Source organism: Erythrolamprus reginae, chromosome 5 (assembly GCF_031021105.1).
Source record: "Erythrolamprus reginae isolate rEryReg1 chromosome 5, rEryReg1.hap1, whole genome shotgun sequence".
Lineage (NCBI taxonomy): Eukaryota > Metazoa > Chordata > Lepidosauria > Squamata > Dipsadidae > Erythrolamprus > Erythrolamprus reginae.
Genome location: NC_091954.1, coordinates 84,626,099 through 84,639,526, shown reverse-complemented (window position 1 = coordinate 84,639,526; position 13,428 = coordinate 84,626,099). Strand labels below are relative to the sequence as shown.

Below are 13,428 nucleotides of genomic sequence, written 5' to 3'. Positions count from 1 at the left end.
ATTTAAAACTGTAAAACCTGGAATGATTTTCAATGGATTTAAGAAGGATAAACACGTGGGAACATATGACATATGAAAGATTGGTTTTGTTTTAAAGATACTAATTGCCACTTATGTACAATAGCCTCCTCATGAGAAAGATCTCAGTATAATCTTTGCATTCTTGTCAGTCTTTTTGAAAACTGACTACTTTGTTCTTTCCAGGAAGGATGGAATATCAGTCCAAGGTATTTAATAGATCCGAATTGTACCATTCAGTTTCCATTTATTTGTCAATGATACCTACAGAAACAGACCCCCTTAAGAAAAAAGATTTAGAGTAACTAATCATAATTATTTTTTTCATCACAGTAGCTTTCTAGAGCTTAGTCTTCTGCTGCATCTAATCTTTGTAGTAAGAAAGATAGCATCATCATCAACATAAGGAAATGGAGATCTGTACATTCCTCATAGTGAAAAATTAAAGTTGTTTTTAGTTAAAGCTATAGAGTTCAAAAAATATCAAGTAAGAAAAGAGGCAAAATGCTGCTCTGCTTCATCCCTTTCAGCATTAGGATATTGGCAGATGTAAAGATAATTATAAAATCTAATCTTCATGGGTTATTTTTAATGTTTTCTTAATTAACAATATATATTTAGAAACATAGAAACATAGAAGTCTGACGGCAGAAAAAGACCTCATGGTCCATCTAGTCTGCCCTTATACTATTTTCTGTATTTTATCTTAGGATGGATATATGTTTATCCCAGGCATGTTTAAATTCAGTTACTGTGGATTTATCTACCACGTCTGCTGGAAGTTTGTTCCAAGGATCTACTACTCTTTCAGTAAAATAATATTTTCTCATGTTGCTTTTGATCTTTCCCCCAACTAACTTCAGATTGTGTCCCCTTGTTCTTGTGTTCACTTTCCTATTAAAAACACTTCCCTCCTGAACCTTATTTAACCCTTTAATATATTTAAATGTTTCGATCATGTCCCCCCTTTTCCTTCTGTCCTCCAGACTATACAGATTGAGTTCATTAAGTCTTTCCTGATACGTTTTATGCTTAAGACCTTCCACCATTCTTGTAGCCCGTCTTTGGACCCGTTCAATTTTGTCAATATCTTTATATTGAGAAATATTTAAATGAGAAATATCAATATATTTCTCATTTGTGAAAGAGGGAATCAATTTCTACCAACACCTATCCTAAGTATAATGTTGAATGCAGATTTCAGATCGAGGAAAACAAACAATGTGCTATACACAAATGTTCAGCTAGGATGGTAGCAAGCTTTTTCAGGAAAAAAGCACATAATTCATCTGGTCCTGTGGATAGTGATGGCTTTAGATTACATAATGCTAATTCAACATTATCTACTGTAAATTTAATGTTTTACCTAGCTTCATCTGCTTCCTGTCTGTTAGGTATATTTTTGATTGGCATGATTTTTTATGCTTAAATAGATCCGGGTGGGAAAAGCTATTGCTCATGATTCTCTGTTGTTTGGGTCAATTATTTATTAGAGTGTATTTCTTTTAGGTATAAGCCAGTACGAGAAGATGAAGATAGTAATAAAGATTGTGTTGGTGGTAAAAGAGGAAGAGCACAAACTGCTCCTACGAAAACATCTCCCAGAAATGCAAAAAAACATGATGAATTGTGGCATGGTGAGTAATTTGTTCATTTCCTAGTGTAGACTAAAGGTTGTATAAATTTTGAAGTATATAATTTCAACTGTAATTTAATTGACATTGTATTTCTACACTTATATTATGTAAAATGACTATAATGAAAATATTGTAAATGATTTCTTCTCTAATGAAATGCATTTTCTTGTAGATGGTGTATGTCCTTCTGTCTCAAATCCTTTGGAAGTTTATCTCTTATCTTCTGCACCTGAAAATATAACTTTTGAAGATCCTTCATTAGATGTTGTTATTCTTTTAAGAGTTTTACATGCCATGAGTCGCTACTGGTATTATCTATATGATGTAAGTATTCATGGTACATTTGCATTAGATGCCTGGATCTGTGTTGAGCTTCAATTTCTATAATGTACTGTTTGGTTATCCATTCATACAGATGTTACACTTTAAAAACTATATCAAATGTTGCTTATTTGACATTTCCGAGAATATAAAAATATGATCATTTATCAAATGGCTCTCTGGAAGTGTATTTCAAAATGCTTTACAGGAAATTTAAGCTACTGCTAGCTGGGTAAATTTGGGAAGGGGTGATAATTTCTGTTCTCTATGTTTTGTGGTAGTTCTTTATGTTATATATGGCATGGTTGATGGGAACAGGAAATTTGACAAAGAGAGGAAGTGGGAGAGTTATGACACCTAACCTTTGATGGAATACCATGATTTATAAAGAGGCAAAGCAGGTTCAGAAGACATTCACAATCTGTCTTCGTAATAGCCTTAATACATTTAACTGTCAAATAGAAACAACTTTCTTTTTGTTACTGCAGAATGCAAGCTGTAAAGAAATTATTCCAACATCTGAATTTATCAACAGTAAGCTAACAGCAAAAGCTAACAGACAGCTTCAAGATCCTTTGGTAATAATGACAGGAAACATACCCACATGGCTGACAGAGCTTGGGAAATCATGGTATGAAATTTGTTAATCACTATAGATATTTTAATGTGTTATTTCTTATTGTATAAGGTTTTTTTATTATGAAGCAATTAAAAAAATAGGAAAGTAAAAACAAAATATTAAATTTTAATATGGAGTAGCTAGATGGATACACATATATTTCATGCTACAAAAATGCAAAATACCAGGAAGCGTAATAAGCAATTCTTTGCATAAAGTTTTGAGATTCTTTAATTTTTATGCAGTCTATACAGTTTGCATAGATACCTAGTGGTTGGGAGATTAAAGAAAATAATGAAAAGACATTGTTTCTCAGTGACATTTTTCCAAGCCATGATACTAGGTTTTATCCCTGCTCCCAAGAGTTGTTCTATTAAAACCTGGCTTTTCAAATGAGTGCTCAAGTATTTCTCATGTAGCATAGTAACTAAATAATTAGGAGATCTGGCTTTTTGTACTCATGTTTCAAATTTTATAGATAAAATTACAGCTTTACATGAGGTTGAATTTTGCAAATTAAAAATATCATTTGGTTACAAATCCAGCTTTATGCGAGTCTTTATCTGCCAAAACATAACTCAACTCATTAATTCACTTTACACTGATTTTGACATATAAAAGTTCGGAATGGATTTGTTTGAAGGGTAACTACCATAATGTCAGTTTGTTTGAACCTCAGAGATATATTTTGTAGCTTCTAAGAAAATCACATTTTTCCCCCTAGGGGTGTTTATTTAAATCTGTTTCAGTAGGCATTTAGTTACCAGGTTTAAATGCTTATGTTGAGTTGCACCTTTAGTAGTCTCCAGTAGTGCATTTAAAATATTTTACTGTATTTAATATTGCTTTATTAGGTTATTTGGTAAGTTATTTTATATTGGGCAGTGACATCTAGATAATGAAAGTTCCATGATTGCAGCTTTGTAATGACACTTAATTCCAAAATAATAAACTTATAATGTAAACATTATTTCTTTTTTTATAGTCCCTTTTTCTTTCCATTTGACACTCGGCAAATGCTGTTTTATGTAACTGCATTTGATCGTGATCGAGCCATGCAGAGACTGCTGGACACTAATCCAGAAATCAATCAGTCTGATTCTCAGGATAGCAGAGTAGCACCCCGGCTGGATCGGAAAAAGGTAAATTATTGTAGAAAAAATTTATTGAGCCATTGGATTTTGAATAATTAAGCTTTACAATAAATACAGAAGAAATATTTTTTTTCCTTTTCTTTGACAACAGCGCACAGTGAATAGAGAGGAATTGTTAAAACAAGCAGAATCGGTGATGCAAGATCTGGGCAGTTCAAGAGCTATGTTGGAAATCCAGTATGAAAATGAAGTAAGCAAAGATTATGGTTGTTTGTTTCTACAGATAGTGGCAATGTTTATCTTCCTCTGTAACTGAGTAAAAGGATTAAACAGGTTCTGTGCTCCAAATTTCTGTTTCCCTTTTTTTTTTGTCCACTGCCAACCTCTTATAAGCACACAGATTGGAACTATTGCAGCTACAAAATCTGAAAATTACTGTTTAAAACACTTTAATGTTTAAACTTAGGATAGAATAGAATAACAGATTTGGAAGGCACCTTGGAGTCAACTCCCTGCTTAGGCAGGAAACCCAATACCACTTAGACAAATGGTTATTCAACATCTTCTTAAAAACTTCCAGTGATTGAGTATTTACAACATCTGGAGCAAAGTTGTTCCACTGATTAATTGTTCTGTCAGGAAATTACTCCTTAATTCTAAGTTGCTTCTCTCCTTGATTAGTTTTCACCCATTGCTTCTTGTTCTACCCTCAGGTGTTTTGCAGAATAGCCTGACTTCCTCTTCTTTGTGGCAACCCCTGAGTTATTGGAACAGTGCTATCATGTCTCCCCTAGTCCTTCTTTTCCTTAAACTAGACATTCCGAGTTCTTGCAATATGTTTTAGACTCTAGTCTCCTAATCATCTTCGTTGTTCTTCTCCCTCATTGTGGGTATAGTATCCAGGAATGGTTTAAATCCATCTGCTCATTGGTTCCACTGTGCCTGTCAAAACTGTTCAGGTCCCGTCTGTGTTGCTATGTCTGACAGCAGTTTTTTTTAGTCGCTCAGTGAGGACGGTGTTGCCAAATTTTTCTCCAGTTTTATTTCACCTATTTCTGGTTATCATATCCATCTGAATAGTCTTTTTTCCTTGAGTTATTCCAAATTTATTAAATCTGATTAATTGAAGGCAGTTTTGCCTCACTCAACTGAAGTCTTGAGCTGAGGCAAATTTCATTGCATTTAAAACATCAAAAGACTGAAGCGCCTGATTTTAATACTATTGATTTTATTGGGTATACAACTACCATAGATATAGGATTTGAAGAAAGTGCTCATTGGACTTCAGCCCTTTGACAGTCGCCCATGCGAACAAGTTGATTAATTGGCAGCAGAACTGAAGACGGTTATGTCTTACGGCCAGACGCCATTTTAAGGCTATCAAGTTCTGAGGAGTATAACTGTCAGCTTGTAATTGAGGGAGGAGACAAAAAGGTTTTTGTCAATTGAGCACTTGGTTACTGGATACAAGGCTCAGTGTCAGTAACCGGAATATCTGCCACAATCCCAGTTGCTCAGACATAATAGTAGGCTTATTGTTAATCTACATCGGGCCGCGCATGCAAAGCTGTGCTACAGCTGATTCCAACTAGCCAGTCTCTTGATACGCTGCAAGCCACGCTAATTCGAGCTGCGTACGCAATTCTACCTCCCTAACAAGCCACGTGAAGAGAGCAACACAGCGCTTCAGCATGTGTGGTGGGAGACTACATTTACCCGGCCAGACATCCTAATTGCTCATAATCAGAGAGTTCATATAAGACACTCAGCAGGCTATTGCAACCATAAAGCCTCAAAGAAGCCCTCCTCAAGCCACCCCAGGATTCAGTGCTGCCTCGCATCTAAGTAATCGAGGGTCTCAAAAACAGAGGCAGCTAACCATGCCCCACAAGTGCATGGTAATGAGGGGTCAGGCATAGCCATGCGCCAAAGGCAAGGCAATTAAGAAACCACATTCAGAGATAGCTGGTAATGCATACTCCTGATTGAGGCTCATAACAGGCAGAGGCCATACTATCACAGATCACACTCACAAAGCAAGACTAGTTGCCTGATATCATTTCACATCTTCTGGAAACAGGGAGGAATTCCTTCCCCAGAATTGTTGTCTCGAGTTTTAATTTTATTTGTCCAGAATTATCACAAAATGATTAAAGTAAAGGTATTAAAAGTAAAAAATATTTTGATTATTTTCCAATTGTGACTGGGAAAATAATCATGTTTGCCATGTTTTCTATGGCTGTTTTTTTATGTTTTTAAGAACAGGACCTATGGTTTGCTGGATTTTAACAAGTGGAATTTCCTGTTGTAGGGCTGTTGTTGGTTTTTCCCCTTCAAATATCATAAAATGTTAAATAGTGATTTGTTTTTCCTCAAAAGGTTGGCACAGGTTTAGGCCCCACGCTGGAGTTTTATGCACTTGTATCTCAGGAATTACAACGAGCAGACTTGGGCCTATGGCGAGGTGAAGAAGTTACTCTTGCCAATCCTAAAGGTAAATAAGGGTCAAATCAAATTACATTCCAACGTTGATTCAATGGTATGTGCCAGTGAAAACAGTATCTTCCAGCAAGGTAAAAGGGAATACAGCGTAAAGTTAGTTTGTGAGTATTTCTTCAGAGACTAAAGAATTTAGAATGCGGTAAATTTAGGGTCACTTTTGCCATGTATCTGTCCTACTTCACTTCTAAAACTAGTACTATGCTATAATCAAATTAGTACTAGTAATATGCTATAATTAATTGTAGACTTGCAGAATGAACTACAAGTATGGGCTGCAAACAGTCTTCTGCATTTCCTCAATAGAAGCAACTCAAAGATTTGCCTGCTTATTCCCAATTCTCATTAGCTGTCAGATGAAGGATCAGGATTGCTCTGCATGATTCTTTTTTAGAAAGTGAAAATTCAAGACATATTGAAAACTTTGGTGCATTTTATTCGGTAAATCAGACAAAAGCTTTGGAGAAATTCCCTAAACTTGATACAGTAAATACAGTTTATAAAATAGGTTGTAGTTACTTTTTGCTCAATTAGGAGCAGCATGTTATACTGCTATATATATTTTCTTGAAGCTGTACATGTTATTAAAAACACTAGAGTAAGTACTTTTAAACTGGCGTGGTTAGCTTTAAGAGGTTAGTTTAATCTTGCTGTTTGATTTGTATATAAGATTACCTTTTGTTTTGAACAGGAAGCCAAGAAGGGACCAAATATATTCATAATATTCAAGGTCTATTTGCACTTCCATTTGGCAGAACTGCTAAGCCTGCCCATATTGCTAAAGTTAAAATGAAGTTCCGTTTTCTTGGAAAATTAATGGCAAAAGCAATCATGGATTTTAGACTGGTAAGAGCATAATTGGATTGAGCTTGATGAAACTTTTACTATCCTTGATGTAATTGTCATATGTCACATATGTCAATTTCATATTTGAAATTGCAAACTAACCAGTACATCTTTTAATTTTGGGGGAAAAAATCCAGCATTATTTGGATATGATTTACCGATTCAACTAATATTGGCAAAAATATATAGTCTACATTCAATAAAAAGATTGTGTTTGGGGGTGGGGGAGTTTGATTTAGGTATTGAAACTTTTTACCTTTTGGTTTTAGGTTGACCTTCCACTTGGCCTTCCCTTTTACAAATGGATGCTGCGACAGGAAACATCTCTAACATCCCATGACTTGTACAATATTGACCCTGTAGTAGCCAAATCTGTGTATCATCTTGAAGAAATTGTGAGACAGAAGAGAAGACTTGAACAAGATAAATCACAGGTATCCATACTAATATTAGATAGGAAAGGCTTTATTTGGTTGCTTTTCAATTAATTCTTAAAAGGAGGATTTCACTTTGTCCCCCATTTAAATTAATTCTTCTGGAAATATGTTTAACTACATAGTTTAAAAATTGAAAGCTAAAACATTTTTGTCAGATGAGTGTTGTGAGAGCTCTTTGTCCCCCTCTGGTAATGTCAGATTCTGAGGAGGATGAGCCAGGTTGCCAGCTGATGTAGAGAGTGAGAGTGAGGGAGAAAGTGACTTGGTGGAACCTGAGGGACCATCACTGGGGGAGTGGTCCCAGTTGGAGGATGAAGAAGACATTAGAGGGGAGGACCCATTTTTAGATGCGAGATGCAGGAGGTTATTGAGAAGACAGCGGGGCTTGTATAGTAAAAGGAAATAAGCTTGCAGCTTTACCTTTTGGGGGGTTTGAGGCCTCTCCCAGCTAGTATAAAAACAAAGGATTTGGGGAAATTCAGTGTGGGGTTTCAATGTCACTTCATGGAAGCTGTGTTAGAGTTGGGTGCACTAAGATGCCTTTTCTCTCTTCTATGCTGCATTCTCTTTGTTATCTCTTGGAATGCCATTAGGCCGACGCTGGCGTTTTCCCCGGAATTTAATCTGATAACTTCGCAGCCAAGAAAAAATATTCCCTGAATACTGACTGACTACCTTTTGAAAAAATGCGGTGTATTCCAATAAATAGTGTGATTTAAAATTGAAAATGTTGAGTTTTAATTAGTGGTTTCACTCCGAAAGCCCGGGAACAGAACAGTGATCCACTTGTATTTATGCTTATACCTTTAGACCAAAGAAAGTCTACAATATGCACTGGAGACCCTTACAATGAATGGCTGTTCAGTTGAAGATCTAGGATTGGATTTCACATTGCCAGGGTTTCCAAATATAGAACTGAAAAAAGGAGGGAAAGACATACCTGTAACTATTCATAATTTAGAAGAATATCTCAGAGTAAGTAACATCAGAGTTTTGAATGATTTGATTGGCAGTAAGATTTTATTATTAATACTAATTCTGAATAATTGCTGACATGTTCCAGGATGCTGTTGATGAAACTTCAACTGTAATTATTTTTAAATGTTTCTTTAAAAACTTGCTAAAAAGGTTAGGTGTTGTTTAGTGAATAACCATTCCTGAATAAGCTTATTTATAAATGTGTTTATTACACTGCTATTCTATACTTCCATTGGGTTTTAATCTGTTTCAGATAAGAAAGGGGAGTGAGGCGAGTTCTGTGTTGACATAGGCCCCGCCCTCCTGTCTTCTGCCAATGCAGCCCGTGGCCGCATGTCTCCTTTTATTTCTTACGGAAAAGGCTCAGCCACCACGGTCATCGGCCACCATGGTGGTGTGTTACTTGAGCTGCTTCAGCGCCGACTGCATCTACTGCTTTTTCACGGGGGATACTGACATGATCGCGCACGGTGGCGAAAGAAATTAAAGGAGACAGACGGCCGTGGACTGTTTGGCGGAAAACGCAAGGGCAGGCCAGAAGGGTTGGGTTGGGGTTTAGCGAACCTACCCGAACTCCGCCGCCAAGTTCGTCCGAACCCAAACTTCGACGGATTCGCCCAACACTACCGATAACTTAATACAGAATAAAATTCATAATTGGAGAATTTCTATTAGAAATATTGCTTGAGTTTTTCTGCTTCATAATAACTAAAAGGAAACTATCAACTCTAGAACTGTTTTATGTTAATAGCTTAAATTTGGATGGTATATTAGTTTTGTTACAAACATTGTTACCCATTATTATTAATAATAAATTCTTGAGTAGCATAGTAATGTTACTATTTTGTCAATGTTTTCTTTTAGCTAGTTATATTCTGGGCACTAAATGAAGGTGTTTCTAGACAATTTGACTCATTCAGAGATGGATTTGAATCTGTCTTTCCCCTTAGTCATCTTCAGTACTTCTATCCTGAGGAGGTTAGTACATTTTATGTTTGAGGCTAGAGAAATAACTTCATATTCCTCAATTGTATTTTCTTGCTTATAAATGTGTAGACTTATACAACTTGTTTGGTAATGAAAATGTCTCATGGAAAATATTTAATTTCATATTTAATTTCTATGTTTCTATGTTTCTATAAAACTAAATTATCCTGATTTCTTGGCATAGTTTTGAAATGGCCATATACTTTTATTGTTTTAGTGTTTGCAGTTGATATGTGTTGACACAATATATCTTCATTCTATTTTATTTGGTTTTTAAAAGCTGATACTCTTGTGATATTTGGTTTTCTTCATAAGGAATAGGTAGGAAAAAGGAAAGAAGTCTATGAAAAATACAAAGGTTAAGTTTTGCAAGATTTAGATATGTGGTGGTGCTTGCAGTTCCGCAATGGGATTATGCTAATCGTGTAATAGTTCTGCAGTAATAAGTTGACTTGGCTTCTGTACTCTTCTCTCTTCACATTTCTCATGTTGTCTCCTGTTCTAAAACACTCTTATAGCTAGACCAGTTGCTGTGTGGTAGCAAAACAGACACTTGGGATGCAAAGACACTAATGGAATGTTGCAGGCCAGATCATGGATATACACATGACAGGTAACATCAATTTCTTGATAAGTGGCAGTATTGAGTCAAATAGCTCTTTATACTGTATCTATATAGATATAACTGTTTGTTAACGGAAGTTTTCCTCTTTTTATTATTTTAGTCGTGCTGTGAAATTCCTGTTTGAAATTCTTAGTAGTTTTGATAGTGAACAGCAGAGATTATTTCTTCAGTTTGTGACTGGTAGCCCTAGACTGCCAGTAGGAGGTAGGTGTTTTGTTTGATATCTTAATAAAAAATCATAATTATTTATTTGTGTTGAAAGCCATCTTTGTTCTATTTAATCATAACACAGCTATAGCTCCAAAGGAAATACTTATATAATTCTTAATTTATAATCATCCATAGTTATATTTTAAAATAAAATCATTTATGGTCTGATCCTGCCTGAACCATATCAGTAAATAAAGTCTGTCAAGTATAATAAACTTTACTCCTAGATAAGTATATATTGACTGCAACATCATCCTAGTATATTAGACGTTATATATAAAGTAATAATGAAAGTAGATCTGGTCTCTGGTTTTGGCATTCTCTTTATATCTTTGGGCCAGTCACTGTCTCTCAGCTCAGCTTACTTACTGGCTTATTGTGGGGGAAAGATGCTTTTTGATTTCCTGAGAGGGAAAACTGGATCTAATAAAAAATGTATAATTTCATCATTACCACTTACTTGCCTTGAATAATGTGCAGGCGGGCAGCAATATATTTCTAAATAAGAATAAATAAAACAAGGTGTTCATATTTATAGGCTTATCTTGTTGCAGTAGGGGGAGGAGGGAAATGCACATAGAAAACTCTAAACAACTAGACTTTTTGTGACAGGGGCGGCATACAAATCTAAATAATAAATAAATAAATAAAATAGATTTAAGACTGAGTTCTAGCCTGCTGAAGAAGGAACAAGTTGGCAAGAGATTTTTGAAGAAACATCATAACTTCCAATGTTCTCTATCTTTCCTTCTTGCTTTTTTAAAAAAAACTATTTACTATTTGAGGGAGCTTCCAAGGGAAATAATAAAGACTTCCACTTTAAACATTGCAAGTCTTTGTTAAGAAAAGAGCATCATACCTACCATACAACAAAATGACAATGATGTGGAAATCTGCACACATGTATCTTTTGTAATGATGAATCTCATAATGGAAGAAAAGATGAGAGACTTTGCTTTGACAGATATGAACTGAAAAAAATGGTTTGTTTTCAAACGGATCCATTTAAGTGATATAAATACTACATAAATCATGTTGTATTCTAGCCTGATAGCTTTATATATAAACATATGTAGTGAAGATTGGTTTTCCCCCCCACTTTCTTCTTAGGCTTTCGAAGTTTGAATCCTCCCCTTACGATTGTACGGAAGACATTTGAATCCACAGAAAATCCAGATGACTTCTTACCCTCAGTAATGACCTGTGTAAACTATCTCAAGTTGCCAGACTATTCAAGTATTGAGATAATGCGTGAAAAACTTTTGATAGCTGCAAAAGAAGGGCAGCAGTCATTCCACCTTTCCTGATCACAAAGAATAATGCAATGTCTGCCTGTTACAGCAAAAAGAGAATCATGATTCTTTTCTAAATGTATCATCTGAGTTGAGGAAACGTTACGCCTTGTTTAGAAAACGGCTTGCAGATTATAAACAAAGACACTAGGTTGATATTCATTAAAGGCCCCTTGGACTTTAAAGTGATCAGGCCCTAAAGTTGTTGTGACAAGGTTTCTTTAGCAAGTTCTTGTTTTAAATTATCATTTATCAATGAGTGAAGTTTAACTTGCTTTGCTGTGTGAAATTTAAAAGGGATGTTTTTTCAGGCTGGAACAATAAATGTTGCTGTGCAGTTTAATACTGGGCTGTGTGTATCCATCTAGCCAAGTCTGCAGTTTTTTTCCTCCCAAAGACAACTTTGTACATAAGTACAGAAATTGAAAGAAGTATTGGCCCCTCTAGCTAAGTAGACTAGTTCTGTATACCATGATTTGCTCCCCTTTCCCTCCCTCATGTATTGTCTGATATGCAATCCATATGGCTCTATTTGTGTGCATCACTCACAATTGTTACTTTTTGGACATGGACATTTACTGTTCCATGTTTTCTCAAATTAAAAAATAATTTAATTTTATTAAATATATTGTCAATAATTCCACCTTTGTAAGTAGGTAGGATGTTTCCTATAGCTTAGTTCTAATGTAGTAGTGTATATTGGCTACTTACCAGAAGAAACTCTAGAGCTGTTTACACAGTAATTTAGGCAAACCAACTCTTACCAGGGGCTAGGAGGAGTGTATGCTTTTTGTGTAGTTGAAAAACTCAACAATTGATTGGTCTGGCCAATATTTATGATGTGGCCAGAACATTTTGAATTGATGTAAAGTTTTTTATAAAGTCAAATTAATATTTTTTTCTTCCCTGCTCAGTCCTGTTTCCTTTAAGTTTGCAGTTTTTTTTTCTGATTTACTTGCCCTTGCTGTCAGCTAGCATCCCTCTTCCCCCAATTTGCCCACAATACTGGTATGGATCAAGACAATTCATCCATTTTTGACACAGATAATGCACCTGTAAGAAATGCTGTCCTACTGTTTTATGTGCTGATTTCTCAAATCTGCAATAATTTACTTCATCAGGTTAATGTTTTTACCTGAATATAAATAAAGTTTGCTTCACTTTTTTGTTCATAGTTCTGTACTGTATGCATAAGTTCAAACCTGTAAATGATTCCAATGCAAGTAAATCATCTTAAATTTCGTTGGCCAAGTTGCCATCTTGTCATGGATGATTTACCATTAAACAAGAGTTTGCAAGATCTAGTTTTCTTTATTTTCCTGAGTTCAAAAATAGAATATTCCAAAACATTCCTGAGATGTACATGCTATGTAGTTCATCTCTTAATGAAAAACTGACATGACTTTATTCAACTTTGAGAAATCAAAATAAACATTGGAGTACTGTTAAATTTGGTTGGATGATCAGGGTAAAGCATCTATTAAACCTCAGCAAGATTGCTTTTCAGATGAAGAACTTGTAACTACATAATATACTCAAGTACATGTAACTGATATTCTTTTAAGATAATGGGACTGGCATATTGTGCACCACTGAACTGTGATGAGAAGCTGAATGTGAAAATAATTATGCAAAGACATTGAGCAATCTGTCAGATTAGAACTGAATGGAAGTACTTCACAGTGGATATAACAAACCATGGCTAGTATTTCTTAAAAACCGAAAGGCAGTGTTAAAATATGGACTGGTGTTTAAAATTGTTCAGATAATGCTATCAAACATGGCACAAAGACTCGTGTTTATAGTATATTGATAGCAATTTGTTCTTTTTTAAGGTTCTATATTTTAAAAAAAATTGACTTATG

General features: G+C 35.1%; 1 protein-coding gene across 3 annotated transcripts in view; it reads left to right on the top strand.

Moving 5' to 3' along the window:
* TRIP12 (thyroid hormone receptor interactor 12) overlaps positions 1-12,863 on the top strand; it is a 106,241-nt gene extending 93,378 nt beyond the window's left edge. For all 3 annotated transcript variants that reach the window (XM_070753336.1, XM_070753338.1, XM_070753337.1), the window contains exons 30-42: positions 1,528-1,655; positions 1,828-1,979; positions 2,465-2,607; positions 3,581-3,737; positions 3,841-3,939; positions 6,069-6,183; positions 6,880-7,034; positions 7,304-7,468; positions 8,282-8,446; positions 9,314-9,427; positions 9,955-10,049; positions 10,162-10,265; positions 11,382-12,863. In XM_070753336.1, the coding sequence (XP_070609437.1) occupies positions 1,528-1,655; positions 1,828-1,979; positions 2,465-2,607; positions 3,581-3,737; positions 3,841-3,939; positions 6,069-6,183; positions 6,880-7,034; positions 7,304-7,468; positions 8,282-8,446; positions 9,314-9,427; positions 9,955-10,049; positions 10,162-10,265; positions 11,382-11,578 (1,789 nt within the window). In that variant the 3' untranslated portion in view covers positions 11,579-12,863. The remainder of the gene's footprint in view (positions 1-1,527; positions 1,656-1,827; positions 1,980-2,464; positions 2,608-3,580; positions 3,738-3,840; positions 3,940-6,068; positions 6,184-6,879; positions 7,035-7,303; positions 7,469-8,281; positions 8,447-9,313; positions 9,428-9,954; positions 10,050-10,161; positions 10,266-11,381) is intronic.
* Positions 12,864-13,428: the final 565 nt, after the last annotated feature.